This window comes from Equus quagga, chromosome 4 (genome assembly GCF_021613505.1).
Source record: "Equus quagga isolate Etosha38 chromosome 4, UCLA_HA_Equagga_1.0, whole genome shotgun sequence".
In the NCBI taxonomy this organism is placed as follows: Eukaryota; Metazoa; Chordata; class Mammalia; order Perissodactyla; family Equidae; genus Equus; species Equus quagga.
The window spans coordinates 47,985,365-48,005,990 of record NC_060270.1 but is presented as its reverse complement, the minus strand read 5'-3'; the positions used below and the strand labels follow the sequence as shown (position 1 = coordinate 48,005,990).

The 20,626-nt window shown below is 40.6% G+C and overlaps 1 protein-coding gene across 1 annotated transcript; it reads left to right on the top strand.

Annotated features, from left to right (window-relative positions):
* Positions 1-522: 522 nt before the first annotated feature.
* On the top strand, positions 523-18,003 carry TMEM212 (transmembrane protein 212). The gene is made up of 4 exons (XM_046659837.1): positions 523-586; positions 1,833-2,017; positions 9,531-9,590; positions 17,614-18,003. The coding sequence occupies exons 1-4, from the start codon at positions 523-525 to the stop codon at positions 18,001-18,003; spliced, it is 699 nt and encodes a 232-aa protein (XP_046515793.1).
* Positions 18,004-20,626: the final 2,623 nt, after the last annotated feature.

The following is a 20,626-nucleotide window of genomic DNA, read 5'->3' as shown; positions in this document are numbered from 1 at the left end:
CACTGGTGTTGATAGACACACGTAGGTCTACCCGAGGGCAGACCCACGGAGCCCCAAGTCCATAGCTGGAAAGTCTGATCTATTAATTAATTAATTCGACAAACGTGTATTAAGTATCCACTCTGGGCCAGACACGATTCTAGGTGTTGGGAATGGCTTATGCATCTCAGGACTGTCTAAGACTTGCAAGACCTCTGCCCTCGTGGAACGTAGCTCGTGGCATTAGAAAAAAACAGTCAGAGAATATACCCCCACAGTGTCGAGGGGAGACGGGAAATAAGCGCTCTAGCAGAAAGCCTGAGCTGGTTTCCTGGATTCTGTATATCCAGGAACGCAACTGCTTCAAAATCTGGGTCACACTGTGGAATGGCTATTAAAGACGGAAAGACGGAAAAAAGCAGAGAATCAGACAGGAGCTTCTCTCCTCACCATACATGGGAAGGTCGTTTGGGAGCTATTACCAAATTGATCAGGAAGAGTCAAACCTAGTGTTTTATAAGATCATGGATAAAAGCAACAGTAATGACTGTGCCTCCATCCTATGCTGAAAGAAACCCAAAGATGGGACATCCCAGCGTAATAACAGGTAACTAACCAAGCATCTTTGCTGTGCAGACCTTAGTGCTGAGCACTGACATATATTGACTCATTTATCTCACCATCTGGTGAGATAAACACTAATTTTACTCCCATTTCTCATATGAAGAAACAGACCTAGAAAGTTAAATAACTTGCCTTTGCCCAAGGACACAGACTTGGTAGACAGCGGAACTAGAACAGGATTCTAGCTCAGTCTGACACCAAAATCCATTTTCTAAACCACCGCATTTCTATCCATAAGATTATTTTTCATCATTTTATTTCAGGAAAAAGGAGTTAATATTGAACAGGAAAATTATTCGGATGGCTTCAGAAAACGCTTGTATTTTCAAGGTATTATCTTGGAAGACACTGCCACACATCCTAGCAGTCAAAAGCAAATACCACCGCTTTCTCAAATTCATGAGAGATTAAGAGATGAAGTTTTGCAATCGTTTCATGTACATAAATTTGACCTCTAAAATTTGAATTACAATTCAAGAGTTATTAGAGATCAGTATTTTATTCAACCAATAAATTACTCTTCAAAGTTTATTTTACAAGTGCATACATTTCCATCTTTGCACTTTACTTGATAATTGAATTATGTAATAAGAAGATAATTAGGATGAAGCCAGTTCCGTGAAGACAATGCAGAACTCCACAAAGCAGCTTATGCCTATTTGGGGTTGAATCCATATCAAAAGTTCAAAAATAGTTGTAGTAGAATTGAACTTTGAACCAGGGGGAGAGGTCTTGTTTTTGCTTTAAATCATATAAGTGAAATGTAATGAAAAGTGATCAGAGTGCTTATTTTTACTTTGTTTTGTGGGAAATTGTGCTGGGAATGTGGATCTATTGTGCACAAAGGATGTTGGCTTTATGCTGGAACCACCAGGCAGGTTGAGTTGAGAAACAATTAGCTCAGTCAGCAAGCCTTTGAATCTGATTAAGCCAGGAAGTGGTCACTCCCCACGACGGGGCAGAATGAAGGGAATGGAGGCGGTAACCCAAAAAGAGGAATGATTTCTTCCTGGCTCTCTCTCTCTGAAGTAAACTAGTATTAGAATTTATTGTATCAAATTTATATCAAGGATTATTTTGTAACATTTTATTATCCTTGGTGAAACAAATAGAAGCTTGTTTCCAAGTAGATCAAACAGTCCCCGTGTGTCATGGCTACTGTCTCTAAGAGACTTCTGTTTATGAAGGCCTGACATGCCCTCGTGTTTTGGTAACAAAACATCGTTGAGATCGAGGATTCAAGTCACAGAGGAAAATTCGGAGCCTATACCCAGCTGCTGGCTGGATTCTCGTTCCCCTGGGAGCTCTCAGTGTATTCTCTGGAGTGATCGCTTTCTTCCCAGTCTTTTCTTACAAGCTTTGGTTCACGGGATGGAGTGTGTGGATTGCCTATCTCATCTGGAATGGAGCTTTGGTAGGAAAATACTTTATTCTATGTGCTGAGAGTAAAGGAAGGAGGGAGGGAGAAAGGAAACAGAATAACATGTCCTTTTTAAGTTTCCAACGTGAAGAAGTCAAAATTCTACAGAAAATCAGAATTTACCTTAGAACATTGATTTCTATGAGTTGCCTCTTAAATATAGGATTTTTCTTAATATTATTTTATATCTACTGAATTTATTGTATACTATAATGAAATGTTCAAGAAATTCTTAAAAAGCTATTTTATTTTAGTCTTCTCACCTTGATATTCTGAAAAATTGGAATTTATCTTTTAAAATTTGAATTTGGAAAAAATACATAAACCATGAAAAATAGTTTAAAAATGGAGAACAAAGTAAAATAAGTTTCAGACTAACCCTTTCATTAGAAACATCAAGGTGTGTCTATGTCCCCTGAAGATTTGCAAGCCCAAATTATAAGTCCTCCCACCTTTTTCTTTGCACGCAACTCTTTGAACTGAAACTAATTCAAGAGGTTGGGTGATGGACTTCACTAACTTCACAGCTCACCAGGCAAGCGTGCGTGTGCCAAGGACAAGATGGCATCAAGTAGGTGTTCCATGTCTACTGGTTCACAGATGAAGGATTGACTGGCACCGCAGCTCCCTGGGTCAGCTCTCCCGGGTCTAGCCTTGTGAGTAGGTGTCTTCCGTGATGGTACGATTTATGATTTAAGGTGATATGATTTGTAGACGCCCGCTGGCACAACAATTCCTTCCCTCACTGTTTCCCATGATGCCTGACATTCACACTGGAGAGTAGACAACTTGATTTTAAAGTCTTTTGATCTTAAGAAATTTTCTATTAAAATGTAACCACTCTTGGGAGAGGCAACATTTTAAGTCTTTGGAAAACCCAAAATTTAACTTGGATATTACCTAAAAGTGAAACCGTAGGAAATATAATTTTAATCTGTTTATTAGATAGATATGTGCTGATAACCTACTACATACTTGAGTTAAAATGGAGAATAAAACAAGTTCTTGATTTTGAAGGAACTCATTGTAGTGGGGTTTAATGACGTGTGTAGATGGGGGAAAGTAAGATGGTGGGGATGTGGAACTGAACAAGGAGACCATTTGATTTTGTTTTTCTTTTTTTTTATTCTTTTTTAATACATTCTTTTACATGTAGCAACACAGTCTTGACCTGCTTTTTTCCTCTTCTCCTGCCTGAAACCATACGTTCATTCACAGAAATATTTATTAAACATCTACTAGAATGCAGAGATGGCAGTGACATTTACTCCAGTGGCTTCCAAACTTTTTGTTGATGACTCAGAGTAAGAAAAACATTTTACATCAGGACCTGGAGTGTACATAAACTCATCTATATATTTCTCTCTAGGTAAATGGATACCCATTGATATAGCATATAACTAGATCTATATTACAAAAGCTTCACAAAACAATATTTAACCTTCAGTGTGAAATGAATTCTATTTTCTATCCTAATTAATATTTTTAAAAAATCTGACTTTGCAACTGACCCAAAGTTTAACAAAACTGTAAGTATAGCCCTATCTTGCATCCCTTCCTTATAACTCTTTGCCTATCCCTGCGGAGTCTATCACAATACATTCAACAGATATTGGTGATTTGATTAGCATTACAAATTATTGAATATGGGCTCGTTCAACATCAAATATCTGTTTTATCAATGAGGCCCAGAGAAATGATATGATGTGTCTCCAGCATGTAGCTAGCTGGTGGCTATTTGATTTTTGTTGTTGTTGTTGTTGAGAAAGATTGGCCCTGAGCTAACACCTGTGCCCATCTTCCTCTATTTTATATGTGGGACGCCTGCCACAGCATGGCTTGATAAGCAGCGGGTAGGTCCATGCCTGGGACTCGAACAAGCGGACCCCAGGCCGCCAAAGCAGAGTGTGCCAACTTAACTGCTACGCCACAGGGCTGGCCCCTGGTGGATATTTGATTTGGAGAGTGACCGCATGAGGAAGTGAAGTCAGAGAGGTAGAACCTGGAGAGGTGGGGACCCGTGTTCAAGTCTCGACTTTGACGTTCTTGGTATGTGGTCAAGAGCAGGACCCTCACTCAGCCAGTTCCTCATTGCCTTTTCCTGGAAAATGGGGCATTTTACAGGTAAAGAACGCCCCTGTGAAACCGTCTAACCCTAAATTGCTCAGTGAGAATGAACACAATTTGAACAAAGATTGTATAGTAAAGAGCTCTGACAATTTAAAATTTAAGCCCTGCACAAGTGCTAGTTAATTCCATGCCTTTCAGTTGTGCCCTACTCTCTGTCCAAGCCCTTTGTTCTTAATCCCTTGCCGTCTGCTCACTCTCCTGTCCCATTCCCTGATGACCTGCTGAGTTCTCCATCCTGTTATGTCCTGGACCTCATCTCCTACCACTCTTCCCTTAGCTCATTTCTTTCTCATCACACCGGCTCCTTGTTATTTTCAAAAATGCCAAGGTGTGTTTCTGCCTCAGGGCCTTTGCACTGCTTGTTCTCTGCCTGAAGCCTCTTCCCATACATGGCTTGTTCCCTAAGTTCCTTCAATTCTATGAACAAATGTCACTTTCTCAGTGACACTTTCCCTCATTACCCTTATCACACTATTTAAAATTGCAAATCTCTCCCAGACTGGCATTCCCAATCTCTCACGTGTGGCTCTATGTTTTCCCCCATAGCCCTTATCACCATCCAACATACTAAATAATTTACTTATTTATTGTTTGTTTGTCCCCTTCCCCCAAAATGAATATCATACCAGGGTAGGGATTTTTTTTCTGTTTTGCTTTCTGCTGCATCTCCAGCACGTGGAACAGAGAGAGTCAATAAATATTGTTGAATAAGAGAAGGAGTCCCATGACCTCCATTCTGGTGGTACAGAATTCCCTGCAAAGTTGAACTCTGATTAGGTTGCAAGGATTAAAGGTCAAGCTGGTATTTGTACTAAAACAGGAAAAAATCCTCCTGAGAAGGAAAGCAATAAGAATGCTCACTCTTTCAATAATGTGTAAATTTGGAACAACGTGATTTTTTTCCTAGCGAGTTTCCTAGCGAACCACAGCTCTGTTTGATCAGGGTCAACTTCAAAAGGTCTCTGACTCACTCCACAACCTTCCTTGCCAGTCACTTCTCAACTTGCCTGCAAATTGTATCTCCCTCTGATGGAAAGATAATTTGTACTTTTCAATCAGATTGACATTTCCTTTTGCAAATGACTCCCTATCTCCTTTGAGACTTGTAAGAGACAGATTTTTACAAGCGATACAGTACTTTGTATTCGTTCTGTGCCTTTCATTCAAGGCTTTCTAAATTCTTCACAATTATTGGTCCTCAGACTCTCCTAGCTCTATTCTGACAGCCGCACGATAAGCAGTTTTCCTAGAATTTCTGAACTAGGTTATTTAAAGGCATCAGCTGCTAGAAAGTATGCAGCAAGGAGATCATAGTGCCCTAAGGATTGAGCTCTACTTTAATCCTGGAAAGCCTGGCTTGTAGATCAAGCTCTGATGACGAGACTCAAGCACAGTGAGTTTAGGGACCTGGAGCCGGGAGGGTCAGTGACTGGGCCAGCGGTGGCAGCTGTGCTGCATCCAGAGCCCGGCTTGGAGACAGGAAGTTGGGAGAAAGGCAGGACCAGGCTTATCCATGCGAGTCTCAGTTTCCTCTTCTGTTAGAGAAGGGACTTCATCGCACCATCGCTCAGGTCTCTTAGAGCTTCAACAGTCCTGGGGTTTGCAACCACCTGATGGTGAATTTTCCACTTAGATATCCTGAGATTCTTTAAGCTTAGCTTGTCCAAAAAAATTAATCAGTTGACCACCAAAAGCAATTATTTCTTTGCCTGACTTGCCTGTCTTTGAACCCAATTTCAAAGCCTGGAGTGACTTTTGACCCAGTCGTTTCCTCTAAACTAGTGTTTCTCAAGTTGTAACGTGCGTACAAATAACCCGGGGTTGGTGTTAAAATGCAGACTGGATGGGTAAGTCTGGAGCGAGGCTGAGATGCTGCAGGTCTGACACTTCCCAAGAGATGCTGATGCTGCTGGGCCTTAGGACTGTGCTTCGGGCAGCCATGCCCTCAGCCAGCCACCCCACCACACCTAGTCAGTTGCCAAGGAGCTTTGATTTTCTCTAAGAGGCACATCCCTACACATTCCTTCCTTTTCTCTCTGTAAACCCCATCACCACCCTTAGCACTTCCCACCCCCACCCAACTTTTATGCCTAGATAAGTTTGATAGCCAAACGGCCAGAATCTATCCATCAGGGGCTTATAAAAATCAATCTACTGCACTTAGAAAACATGAGCAGAATAGAATAGAGAATATTAGAATGTATCACACATAATAAGGGTAATATTATTTTGGTTATATATAAAGATACCTATAACTTGGCCATGATGTAAAATATATTTCTTACTGTGGGTAGATGTTAAAAAAAAAAAATGTTTGGAGACTTTATTGCCCAAAGTCCAGATGTGTTAGTTTGAATTTTGAGGCCCTCCTCAACCTGGCTTCACATGGCTTTCAAGCCTGATTTTATGCTCTTCTCAGTCAAGAACCTACCCTCCCACTGGTCTGGGTTCCTCATTCACTGGTCCCGAAGAGTGACTGCCATTCCTCTCTGCCATCTCCCATTGAAATCACCTCCATCCTTCAAACTCTTTTTAGATCCTATTTCCCCCATGGTGCCTCCATCAATTATTATTTCCCCCAGAAGTGGTATCTGGTCACTGAGCTCTGCTCACATAAAAAGCACTCACTCTTTCTTCTTCTTCTTCTTTTTGGTGAGGAAGATGGGCCCTGAGCTAACATCTGTGCCCATCTTCCTCTATTTTATATGTAGGACACCTGCCACATTGTGGCTTGATAAATGGTACATAGGTCCGTGCCCAGGATCCAAACCCACGAACACCAGGCCACCAAAGCGGAGTGTGCAAAGTTAACCACTACACCATCCAACACTCACTCTTCTTGCCTAAGTTTTTGGACATTCTTATAAGTGCACTTTCACATCTGGAGTGTCAGTTCCATGGAGAGTTGGAACCACTCTTTATAGAATTATTACTTGGTGAGCTTACCCATCTCATTTAGCCTCTCTGGTCTCATTTAAAAAGTAGGAGAAGCTCTACATAATGGGGTCATTTATTATGAGTAAATGAGTTAACACGGGTAGGGTTTACTATGGTGCCTGGCACAGAGTAAGCGCTCAACAAGTTAACTGTTATTATCATTAGTGTGTCTGCGCACTGCCTGTCACATCCCTTGTTCCTAGTGGACCCACAATAGATGTTTGTAAGTGAATAAATCAGCCCGTATTTAAATGATTCCTCTGAAAGTTTCTATTTCTGCTGTGACTGCTCCCGCTTCCTTCAATTCATCTCCTTCTGGGAACCGCATCCTTTACTTGGGCAATTTAAAGATTTAATGGGAAGGCTCACAATGATCACGTAAGCAGATGCGAGCAGCAACTGTTGCAAAACCCAAGTAAGGTCCCTGGAGCTGCCCAGAGAGCAAGTCAATGGGCTGTCAAGAAGAGCTGAGGGAGCAGAGTGCAGGACGGGCCGCTCTGTCTGGCCTCACAAACTGGCTGCCCTGCTCTGCCCAGCTCTCCATCTCTCAGACGCTCCCTCTGTCCCACTTCCTTTTCCCGCTTGAATTCCTCAGATCTCTTCCTTTTTTATTCTTTCGCCCTTCCCTATCTAAAAACAAAATTTAAAAGAAGAAATGACAGGAAGAGAAGAGGCAGGCTGTGACTATTGGTGTGGAAGAAGGCCCCCCCGGAAAAGACGGGTGTGCTCGGCCCCCCGGGCCACCGTCCCCAGGGTGGATTTAACAAGTCACTGAATGGCATTCGTACACCAGCCTACTCCATGAACCATCTTTTTCAAAGTTTTGTGTAAACAAAGCAAAATTCAAGCTGGCAGCTACAACAGAAATAACAGGCCACTGCAATTCGGCAGCATTTTTTAACTTTTGAAAGGAAAGGAGCGGTTCATGCCAAAGCAGTTACAGCAACCTGGAATCTAAGCATCTGATAATGTCAGCTATCTACTTGAAGTCAAACCGGCAGAGCGGCGGCTCCATGGCCTTTTATCTCTTCGCTTAGCTGTTTCTCTCTCACAGAAGAGTGACGTGTCCAGTGAGCGTTTTGCCTCTGAAGGCGTACACTGGCCCCAGGCTTAGCATCAGTCTTGATAATTCTCCTGTTTTGTTGCACTATTTGTGCTGGCTCAACCTCCATAGGGTCCCTTGGAAGCTTTGCTCTTGCAGAATCAAGCCAACCTCTTTGACTACAGATGGTTCTGTTTTTATCCATGGGAGTTTTACGGTATGGCGATGCCAAGTCTGGAATTTCAGGCTTAGCTACATGAGAAGCTTTGTGTGAGTGTACGTGTGTGTGCTTTTTTCCCTCTCTCTCAAATTCTCTAAATCCAACATTCAAAATAAAATATGCCAGGAAAATGAAAAGCTAGGTCTCAAAACAATAAATATGCCAGACCCGGAGCTACAAAAGCAGCATACCACAAAACCATATTGGTAAAAGCTCTGATTTTTTTCTCCCCTTAAATTTGTTGATACTATACGTGCAGTCATGTTTATTTCTCTGTCGAAAACCTAAATTATAACTATTTTTAGTTCTGTCCTCATTCTATATCTTATTTCAGGCACCTCTCTTCCTGGGTTTCTCTCTCAACCTCAAAACATTCCTTGACTAGGAACAAATGATTTATGGGTTGGGAATAAACGATTTTCAGGCTCAATGACCACAAAGGTCTCTTTCATCAGACCCAGTGCCGAATCAAAGATGAGCCCAGAATTTTTTTTTTCCGTTATCTATTGCTCAATTCTGGTGACACCATTCCCTCCTTTGTTTAGCTATTTGGGGCCTTTTTCCTTCAATGGAGACTATAAAGAACTCTCTTTTGAAAAGCTGGACACCACTGCACCCAGAACAATAAATGCCTCATCATGCATTCATTCTAATGATAATCTTCGTTACTTGAGAAACCAGGATCACGTATTTGTGTCCCACCAGCAGGCTGGCTGCAGGAGCTCAAAAGAAAGCAAGTAGTAAAAGATAATGCTGCCGCTCGGAGTGTTTCCAGGGTTCTGTGACACATTTCCATTCTGGTCCCTCCCATTTGAAATTTTAGCAATTTGTGAGAAAGATGCACAATAGACAATTAATCAAAATAAAACATATGGCAAGGGTTATAAAGCCAAGCTTTTATTGCAGTGACACCTTACAGTAGTGAAGGTTATAATTGTGATGGCAAAGGCAACACAGAAAATCAAAAAACATGCTTGTCTCAAGCATGTCTTTATGACACTGATGGCTTGTTTTCCTCACTGTCATCACCGGTGAGCAGGAGATCAGCGCCATAAATCCATTTAGCCATTTGCTGTTTCTTCTAGTTCCCGATAAAGTTGTCAAACTGTAAGACAGATTGAACTTTTCCCTGTGGTACATTTTATCATGGTTGTTATTTTTCCATCTTCCTTTTGTAGGCTGTCACTACCGGTAAACTCCTACTGTTGGCTCACAAACAGCGGACCCAGAGATACCTGGTAAATGGACAGACATCGAGTAGGATGGTAGAATGGGTCTGAAGGTCAAATCTCTACTGTGTCAGGATGGAACACAGAGAATGCCACTTTCAATTATAATTGAATTCTGTCTGATCACTGCCTTCCTGTGATGGATTTCAGTAATAAACTAGGTTTTAGATGAACATTTGTTATCTGATTCCTGCTCCAAACATTTTCTGCCTGTTCCTGTGATGATCGTATTTGAGTATTGTAATTTGGGGAGGACAGAACCAGTGTTACTGCTGCTGAATTTCATTTTGAAAAAATGGATCTGTAGGCTCCTCTGTTTTTAATAATGCATTTTCAAGTCTCAGCTCCTCAATTTGGGATCTCCTTCCGAGCTCTCTGTTACCTCTCCCCCTGAAAAAGAATGAAAAGTCTATGATGTCTTGCATTTCAACAGTATAGAGCCAAGGAATCCTGTGATACAGACAGTCTACCTTGATCTGATTATGGATCTTGTTCCCATGGCTACAGCACTGCTCCTCAAACTCTAACATATGTGTGAATCACTGGGGATCTGGTTAAAATGCAGATTCTAGTTCAGAAGATCTGGGTGAGGTCTGAGATTGTACATATATATTTTTTGTTTTTATTATTATTATTATTTTATTGTGGTAACAGTGGTTTATAGCATTAAATAAGTTTCAGGTATACATCATTATATTTCTATTTCTATGTAGATTACATCATGTTCTCCTCTCAAAGAGTAATTACAATCCATCACCACACAGGCGTGCCTAATCACCCCTTTTGCCCTCCTCCCTTCTCTCTTCCCCTCTGGTAACCACCAATCCAATCTCTGTCTCTGCTTGTTTGTTGTTGTTTTTATATTCTATTTACGAGTAAGAGTATACAGTATTTCACTTTCTCCCTCTGACTTATTTCACTTAGCGTAATACCCTCAAGGTCCATCCATGTTGTCACCAATGGCAAGATTTCATCTTTTTTATGGCTGAGTAGTATTCCATTGTGTATATATACCACATCTTCTTTATCCATTCGTCCCTTGATGGACACCTAGGTTGCTTCCAAGTCTTAGCTATTGTGAATAATGCTACGATGAACATAGGGGTGCATGTATCTTTACACATTCGTGTTTTGAAGTTCTTTGGATAAATACCCAGCAGTGGAATAGCTGGATCATATGGTAGGTCTAGTCTTAATTTTCTGAGGAAACTCCATACTGTTTTCCATAGCAGCTGCACCAGTTTGCATTCCCACCAGCTGTATATGACTGTTCCCTTCTCTCCACCTCCTCTCCAACACTTATTGTTTCCTGTCTTGTTAATTATAGCCATTCTGACTGGAGTGAGATGATATCTCATTGTAGATTTGATTTGCATTTCTCTCATAGTTAATGATGTTGAACATCTTTTCATGTGCCTGTTGGCCATCTGTGTATTTTCTTTGGAGAAATCTCTGTTCAGATCTTTTGCTCATTTTTTAATTGGGTTGTTGGTTTTTTTGCTGGTGAGATGTATTAGTTCTTTGTATATTTTGGATATCAACCCCTTATCTGATATATGGTTTGCAAATATCTTCTCCCAATTGTTAGGTTGTCTTTTCATTCTGTTGATGGTTTCCTTTGCTGTGCAGAAGCTTTTTAGTTTGATGTAGTCCCATTTGTTTATTTTTTCTATTGTTTCCCTTGCCCGGTCAGACACTGCATTTGAAAAAACGTTGCTAAAATCAATGTCAGAGAGCATACTGCCTATGTTTTCTTCTAGGAGTTTCATGGTTTCAGGTCTTACATTCAGGTCTTTAATCCATTTTGAGTTGATTTTTGTGCATGGTGTAAGATAATGGTCTACTTTCATTCTTTTGCTTGTCTTCAATTTCTTTCAACAATGTTTTATAGGTTTCAGTGTTCACCTCTTTGGTTAAGTATATTCCTAGGTATTTTATTCTTTTTGCCGCAATTGTAAATGGGATTGTGTTTTTAATTTCTCTTTCTGCTACTTCATTGTCAGTGTATAGAAATGCAACTGAATTTTGTATGTTGATTTTGTATCCTTCAAGTTTACCATATTCATTTATTATTTCTAAAAGCTTTTTGATGGATTGTTTAGGATTTTCTATATATAAAACCATGTCATCTGCAAATAGTGACAGTTTCACTCCTTCCTTTCCAATTTGGATCCCTTTTATTTCTTTTTCTTGCCTGATTGCTCTGGCTAGGACTTCCAATACTATGTTAAATAAGAGTAGGGAAAGTGGACATCCTTGTCTGGTTCCTGTTCTTAGAGGGATAGCTTTCAGTTTTTCTTCATTGAGAATGATATTAGCTGTGGGTTTGTCATATATGGCCTTTATTATGTTGAGGTACTTTCCTTCTATACCCACTTTATTCAGAGTTTTTATCATAAGTGGATGCTGGATCTTGCCAAATGCTTTCTCTGCATCTATTGAGATGATCATGTGACTTTTATTATTTATTTTGTTAATGTGGTGTCTCACGTTGATAGATTTGCAGATGTTGAACCATCCCTGCATCCCTGGAATGAAACCCGCTTGATCATGATGTATGATCTTTTTAATGTATTGTTGTATTCGATTTGCTGGTATTTTGTTGAGGATCTTTGCAACGATGTTCATCAGTGATATTTGCCTGTAATTTTCTTTTTTTGTGTTGTCCTTGTCTGGTTTTGGTATCAGGATAATGTTGGCTTCATAGAATGAGTTAGGAAGCTTCCCCTCCTCTTCAATTTTTTGGAAGAGTTTGAGAAGGATAGGCATTAAATCTTCTTTGAATGTTTGGCAGAATTCACCAGGGAAGCCATCTGGTCCTGGACTTTTATTTTTTGGGAGGTTTTTGATTACTGTTTTAATCTCCTTACTGGTGAGTGGTCTATTCAAATTCTCTATTTCTTCTTGATTCGGTTTTGGAAGGTTGTATGATTCTAAGAATTTATACATTCCTTCTAGATTATCCAGTTTATTGGCATATAGCTTTTTGTAGTATTCGCTTATAATCTTTTGTATTTCTGAGGTGTCCATTGTAATTTCTCCTCTTTCATTCCTGATTTTATTTATTTGAGACTTCTCTCCTTTTTTCTTGGTGAGTCTAGGTAAAAGTGTGTCAATTTGTTTATCTCTTCAAAGAACCAACTCTCAGTTTCATTGAATTTTTTTTGTTTACTTTTTTTTTTTTTTGGTGAGGAAGATTGGCCCTGAGCTAACATCCAAGCCAATCTTCCTCTATTTTGTATGTAGGACACTGCCACAGCATGGCTTGATGAATGGTGTGCAGGTCCGTGCCCAGGATCCAAATCTGTGAACCCCAGGCCACTGAAGCAGAGCATGCAAACTTAACCAGGCCAGCCCCTTTCTCTTATTTTTTAGTCTCTATTTCATTTATTTCTGATATGATTTTTATTATTTCCTTCCTTCTACTGACTTTGGGCTTTGTTCTTATTTTTCCAGTTCCTTTAGGTGCATTGTTAGATTGTTTATGTGAGATTTTCTTGTTTGTTGAGGTAGGCTTGTATTGCTATAAAGTGCCCTCTTAGAACTGCTTTTGCTGTATCTCGTATATTTTGGCATGTCGTATTTTCATTTTCATTTGTCTTCAGGTATTTTTTTATTTCTCCTTTGATTTCTTCATTGACCCAATCATTGTTCAGTAGCATTTTGTTTAATCTCCCCATATTTGTGGCTTTTCTGATTTTCTTGCTGTAGTTGATTCCTAGTTTCATACTGCTGTGGTCAGAAAAGATGTGTGGTATTATTTCAGTCCTCTTAAAATTATTGAGACTTGTTTTATGTCCTAATAGGTGATCAATCTTGGGTAATGTTCCATGTGCATTTGAAAAGAATGTGTACCCTGCAGTTTTTGGATGGAATGTCCTATATATATCTACTAAATCCATCTGGTTCAATGTGTCATTTAAGGCCAATGTTTCCTTATTGATCTTCTGTTTGGATGATCTAGCCATTGGTGTAAGTGGAGTGTTAAAGTCCCCTACTATTATTGTGTTGCTCTCTAGTTCTCTTTTTATGCCTATTAATATTTGCTTTATATATTTAGGTGCTCCTATGTTGAGTGCATAGATATTTACAAGTGCTATATCCTCTTGTTGGATTGTTCCCTTTATCACTATGTAGTGCCCTTCTTTGTCTCTTGTTACAGTTTTTGTTTTAAAGTCTATTTTGTCTCATATAAGTATTGCTACCCCCACTTTCTTTTCATTGCCATTTGCATGGAGTGTCTTTTTCCATCCTTTCACTTTCAGTGTGTGAGTGTCTTTAGGTCTAGAGTGTCTCTCTTGTGTGCAGCATTTACACGGGTCTTGTTTTTTCACCCAGTCGGCCACCCTATGCCTTTTTATTGGAGAATTTAGTCCATTGACATTTAAGGTAGCTATAGATAAGAATGTACTTATTGCCGCTTTTTTTTCTTTTTTTCTGGGTGTTCTAGTAGTTCTTCTCTATTCCTTTCTTCTTCTCTTGCTCTCTTCCCTTGTGGTTTGATGGCTTTCTTTAGTATTATGTTTGAGTTTCTTTCTCTTAATTTCTTGTGTGTTTATTATAGGTTTCTTATTTATGATTACCATGAGATTCGTCTATAATAACCCACATACATAGCAATCTTTATAAAGTTGATGGTCTCTTTAGTTTAATCTCTTGCTATAAGCTCTACTCTTTCACTCCCCTCCTCCCACATTTTATGTTTTTGATATCATATCTAACCTCTTTTTTTGTGCATGGTGTATCCACCACCGGCTTATCATGGAAATAGATAATTTAGTACTTTGTCTTTTGACCTTCTTATTAGCTTCATACATGATTCTTCTCCTACCTTCACTGTGTGTTTGCCTTACCAGTGATTTTATTTTATTTTTTGGATAATTTTCTTATTCTTATTTGTGGTCTTCTCTTTTCCACTTAAATAAGTCCCTTTAGCATTTCTTGTAAGGCTGGTTTTTTGGTGATAAACTCCTTCAGTTTTTGCTTGTCTGGGGAACTCTTTATCGCTCCTTCCATTCTAAATCATAAACTTGCCAGAAAGAGTATTCTTGGCTGTTGGTTTTTTCTTTTCAGCACTTTAAATATATCACGCCACTCCCTTCTAGCATATAGGGTTTCTGCTGAGAAGTCAGCTGATAGCCTTATGGGGTTTCCTTTGTATGTAACTTGTTCCATTTTTCTTGCAGCTTTTAGGATTCTCTCTTTATCTTTAATTCCTGACATTTTAATTATAATGTGTCTTGGTGTGGATCTTTTTGGGTTTATCTTGTTTGGTGCTCTCTGTGCTTCCTGCACCCAGATGTCTGTTTCCTTCCTTAGGTTAGGAAAGTTTTCAGCTATTATTTCTTAAAATAGATTCTCTGCTCCTTTGTCTTTCTCTTCTCTGTCTGGGATACCTATAGTATTGATGTTAATGTGCATGATATTGTCCCGGAAGTCCCTTAGACTGTTCTCATTCTTTTTTTTTTTTTTTTTTGAGGAAGATTAGCCCTGAGCTAACATCTCTGCCAATCCTCTTCTTTTTGCTGAGGAGGATTGGCCCTGAGCTAACATCTGTGCCCATCTTCCTCTGTTTTATATGTGGGACGCCTGCCGTAGCATGACTTGACAAGTGGTGCACAGGTCCACACCCAGGATCCAAACTGGTGAACCCCGGGCTGCTGAAGTGGAACATGAGAACTTAACTGCTATACCACCAGGCCAGCCCCTTGTCCTCATTCTTTATAATTCTTTTTTCTTTTATCTGTTAAGCTGGGGTGGTTTCCTATAGTCTCTCATCCAGCTCACTGATATTCATTCTTCTGTATCACCTACTCTGCTGTTGAGTCCTCTGGTGACTTTTTCATTTCCAGTATTGTATTCTTCATTTCTGATTGGTTCTTTTTTATATTTTCCAATTCTTTGTTGAAGTTCTCACTAAGCTCATCCATTCTTCTCCCAAGATCAGTGAGCATCTTTATGAATATTAGTTTGTACTCTTTGTCAGGTAGATCATTAATCTCTGTTTTGTTTAGTTCTTTTTCTGGGGTTTTCTCCTGTTTCCTTATTTGGAATGTATTCCTTTGTCTCCTCATTTTGCCTCTTTCTCTGTGCGCATATCTACATATTAGGTAGGTCAGCTATGTCTCCTGATCTTGGAGAAGTGGTGTAATGAGGCCCAGGAGTGTGCTTCCCTCTTGGCACCAGTTCCAAATATTCCAGGAGTGTCCCCTCTGTGGGCTACATGTGTCCTTCTGTTTTGACAGGGTTGCTCTTACTGCAGGTCTTGGGGAGGCTAAGCTGTCCCCCTGGCCAGTTGGTTGTAATGCTTAGTTGCATGTAGCTGCTCTGGTCCCTTCAGTTGCTTTATCAGGCATGGGAGTCCCAGCACAGTTGGCTGCAAGATCTAATAGCACATTCTTGTTGCAGTTTTTCTGTTAAGTGAGTAGGCCCCCAGCATGGCTGGTTGGTAGGCTCAGGGCTTACAATTGCTGTAGACCTCTGGCCCGCAAGGCTCTTGTCAGCTTTCTCAGGATTGCAGGTGAGGGGATCTGGCCCCAAACATGGAGTACATAACTGTTTCAGACTTTGGAAGGTGGGGCCAATCCGCTATGTGGCTGTTTGAGAAGCACAAGTCTTCTGAAGCTAACAAGCCCCCTGCCCTCAGGGCCACATACTCCATCAACACAATCCTGTCAACACAGTCTTGCTCCAGGCACACACCCTAACTCACTGAAGGGAACCCAGTTGCCCCACTGCAGAGGCCTCACACACTCCACCAATGCAGACCCACCCCTCATGCATGGCCTTCACCACAGAGGTGGATCCACTCACCTGGCTGCAGAGGTTCCAGGTACCCTGCCTATGAGGGCCCACAGGTTGCCCAAGGGCTTGCTGTTGGATGGGGCCAGTCCCTAAGGAGTACTGCGTGCCCTGGCTGAGCTGGATTAAATCAGTGCTCTAGTAGGTGGACAAGACCCCTGGGCTAACAAGCCAGGGAAAGAACTCCACTGACATCTGCCAGTGTCTGTGTCAGCACACCTGCACTAGGTCACAATAATGGCTGCTGCCAGTGTCTCAGCATCTGGGGAGGTGGTCTCAGTCTGAGTCTCACCTCTCATCAAGATGTGCCCAGAGCCTATCAGGTGGGTCTCTTTTCACCAAAGAATGGTGCATATTTCTTTCTGGTGATTTTAGGTTGCTTTTGAAAACAGGTGAATTTGTGTGTGGACCCTTTAAAGGCAGAGTTTTCTTCCCCTTATGTCTGATATCTTCTCTGGGCTTATTCCCTATTGTAGTTAATAGCCAGCAAGCCAGGTATTATGACTCCTGTCTTGGTTGCTGAGTTCAAGACCTGCATATTGTGGTAATGCTCCCTGCTCAGGTCCCCACTCCTCCAGGGAAGGCTGCATATCTTGAGATTGCTCCCCACTGGCAGTGAAGCACTGAGGCTAGAAGGTGGCATTTTTCTCTCCAAAAAGGAATTTTTGCCTCTTCCACCTCAGTCAGCACTGTCCCATGTTGTGGAGGTTCTTTGTATCTGGTTTTCAGTTCTCTCTCAGGGGTGATTGTTCCAAGAGTAGCTGTAAATTTGTTGTGTCCATGGGAAGAGGTGAGTTCCCAGTCCACCTACACCACCATCCTGACACCATCCCTCTGAGATTCTACATGTCTAACAACTCCCAGGGGATGTTAGTGCTCCTGAACCATGGATCACACTCCAATTAGCAAGGTCCTAGGATAAGGCAGGGGTTCTGTCTATTCCTCTTTGTTTTTCCCACTCCAGACATGTTCTAATACATGACAGGAGATAAAAATAAATGTTTGTGGAATGAATTGATTTTGTTTTGGCCCCAGTTGGCTGATATATTATTCTCCCATAGTGAAGATTCAAGAGGAGAACACAAGAACCTAAAGAGAAGGTTGTCATCCACTTTTTCATTTCCCAGTCAGAGGGAATAATACCCAGTTTCTCTTTCTTTCTTCACATTGCTGAGAAGCTTTTGAAAAATCTGGTACCCAAAGTAACAATTTGTTTCTGCTTTATTTTCAGTGGGAGGCTAGTTTCACCTTTGTGATTCTGAGCATTATGGGATGTCCACTTCATTTTGCAGTAGCCTTGGAACCTGCTCTCCTTGGTCCCTATTGCTTCTACTCATTTTCAGGGATTGCAGGGACCAATTACCTTGGCTATGCAGTTGCCTTTCCTTTTCTGTATGCAAAATTCCCATCAGTTTGTGTGGACCCACCACACTATGAAGACTACCACCTGATGCTCCAAGCTTTCAACCTGTGCCTGAGCTTTTTCATGCTCTGTGTGTCCCTGACAGCACTCGTCAACCTTTCTGCAAGACTTATCAAGAATGGACACATAAATGTAAGCTTCCAGAAAGGAGGAGTCAGTTCTTGTTCTGTCCTGAATGCTAAAAGTCTGGTGTATTAGTATTTCATCTATCTCTCTTATTTACCACTTATGTACCCTGTATAACCATGCTAGCCAGTGTCTGGCACGTCATAGATGCTAGTTAGTGTCTGGCACATCATAGGTGCTCAATAATTGTTTTTGAATGAATAGATGAATGGAAATATGTTGATGTGATAACTGAAGGTATAACTGTAGGTAGCAGCAGCCAATTTTTATCTCAACCCACAATTTAAAAAACTACTAATAGAGACAAATGCTATGAGCTCTTTGTGGAAACTGAAAGCAGCATCTTTAATTTTTTTGTATGTGTGTGAGGAAGATTGGCCCTGAGCTAACATCAGTTGCCAATCTTTCTCTTTTTTTTTTTCCTCCCCAAAGCCATAGTGTATAGTTGTATATCCTAGTTGTAAGTCCTTCTATTTCTTCTATGTCAGACTCCACCACAGCATGGCTTGATGAGTGGTGTGTAGGTCTTCGCCCAGGATCCAAACCAGTGAACCCTGCGCCACCAAAACAGAACGCATGAGCTTAACCACTATGCCACCAGCCAGCCCCATTAATATTTTTAATATTAGTCAAATATGGATACCTTAATTTAGCTTCTATCCCATGAACTCAGAAAGATACACATGCTCTTTGGCTAGAAAAGACATAGAAGAAATTCGCCCACTCTTTCTACTCCTATCCCAGCAGAGAAGCTGTTGTAGGCCAACATCAAATTTAACTTTCTAATATTTTCCAGGACGACCAGTAATATTAATGATATGATAATAATAGAAATAGGAACTGAAAGTTTACTATGTGTCAGTGTATTTTCCCATTTTACAGATAGTAAACTGAGGCTAAAGAGTTTATGTAACTTGCCCAAGATCGCACAGCTAGTGAGTAGTAGGGCCGAATTCAGAAGCCACATTCTCTTAATCAGGCCCGATTTATCCCAGACCTCCTCCTCCTCCACCTTGCAGCCTCTCTTCCTCTGCTGACCATTAAGATGTATGGCTCCTGCCTCTAGGAGGATTATAACAGGGTCACTGGGGGAAGAACACAAGTGATTTCTGATTCCGAATTCCTATGGCTGACATTGGGTCACTCCTTTGTGGGTTGAAGAGCCTCCCTCTGGAAAGAGATATTTCCCCCTGCAAACTCTTATACAGGCTTTATGATTCAAATCAGTATTATTTTAGGGTCAAGTGAATTTGTGTAATGCTAGCCAATTTTTTTTTCCAGTTTGATCCTATCAACACCAGCCAGTAAAGCCGGAAGACAAGAATTTGGCATTCTCAATGCCTTTTGTGGTCAATCTTGTCCTCTTCAACTTCTACATAAGTCTGCAAAGGAAATCCTGTACATTCATTCTTAGAAACAGAGTTGATTTTACAAGGAGGCTCGCCGAGAGTTGAGACAGGCAGATGAAAATTACCTCCCCCACTATATTGCCAGGGCATCTAGAAGTTTAATATTTAAGATTTTGCTCTTGTGGTGAGCATCCCAACTTCCTAGAGCTCTTTGTTAAAAGGATCACATGCCTAGGAGAAGCAGACATTGAAATGTTGGGAGCCATAACCCTTTAGCACGGATGGTTAATCAGTTGCCTGCTGTCATCTTAGGTATCACACCCATCAAATCTGGGCTTAGAGTAGGATAGGGGCGGGAAGAAGAAAATGAAAAAATACATGCAGAACTTGGTAAGCCAGCCCCATGAAGACCCAACAGTGAGGCCACCTAAAATGCCTGGGGAGAGAGAAATTTAACTGAAAACATAGCAAAGTTCTCCAACTTCAAAACTGCCTTTGCTCACCTTGCTCAGAATCAGTGTCTTGGTATGCAATTTCAAAGCCAAGTACAGGACCCAACACAACTACAGCATATCTCTCAAAGTAGACCAATGATATCAGAATCACCCAGGATTCTTGTTAAACCAGACTTCTGGATCCAATTTAAGACCGTTCCTGCTATGTCAGAAACTCTGGGGTGGGAGGCAAGGAATGTGCATTTTTAACACATGGACTCAAGAGATGCTGCTGAAAATTCTCTTCCTAGCACAAGATTTTCTTAGTGTCCCTTCTAGACAGAATCTCAGTTTTCCCATCTGCATAAAATACAGCACTGGCTTGGGTGAGTGTTCTAGACAAATTTAATAAGCAGGATGGCTTTAGTGAGCGTTTTTGGATGACTTGACACCACTTAATGGTGACTAAGGATGAGTGGCTGACATAATGGGATATGATGTTTTGCCTTTATAAAACACCACTGCCCCCAGCCCACGAGGAATACATGAGGCCTGAGTAAACCACTGTTACCGTGTAGAAAATCTCCGCTATATTAGAGACAATCTCTAGCAGTGAGATAAATGTATTATTTATCAAAATTCTAGAAAACACACAACTTTCTTAGAAGGAAAGTTGGATCATTTGTTGGGATACAGAATTCTACACAGTGATTCTCCATTTGATGAACTTCCACATGGTTATGTTGTTAGATTCCCTATGTGCTGAAGGAGATGAGGAATATTTTAAGAATTTTATTTAAAACTATAGTAAATATTGTAAAATATGCTGCTGATTCACACTTCTTTCACATATAAACAAAACACCAAAAATGCTTTTAAAAGCTTCACTGCCTAAAAATTAAAATTCTCTTA

Excerpts from the sequence above, each read along its gene's own strand:
- TMEM212 (XM_046659837.1), top strand. The coding sequence starts at position 523 with ATGACTGTGCCTCCATCCTATGCTGAAAGAAACCCAAAGATGGGACAT. Across the intron at positions 587-1,832 it reads ACATCCCAGCGTAATAACAG|ATCGAGGATTCAAGTCACAG; the intron begins GTAACTAACCAA and ends AACATCGTTGAG. Across the intron at positions 2,018-9,530 it reads TCATCTGGAATGGAGCTTTG|GCTGTCACTACCGGTAAACT; the intron begins GTAGGAAAATAC and ends TTCCTTTTGTAG.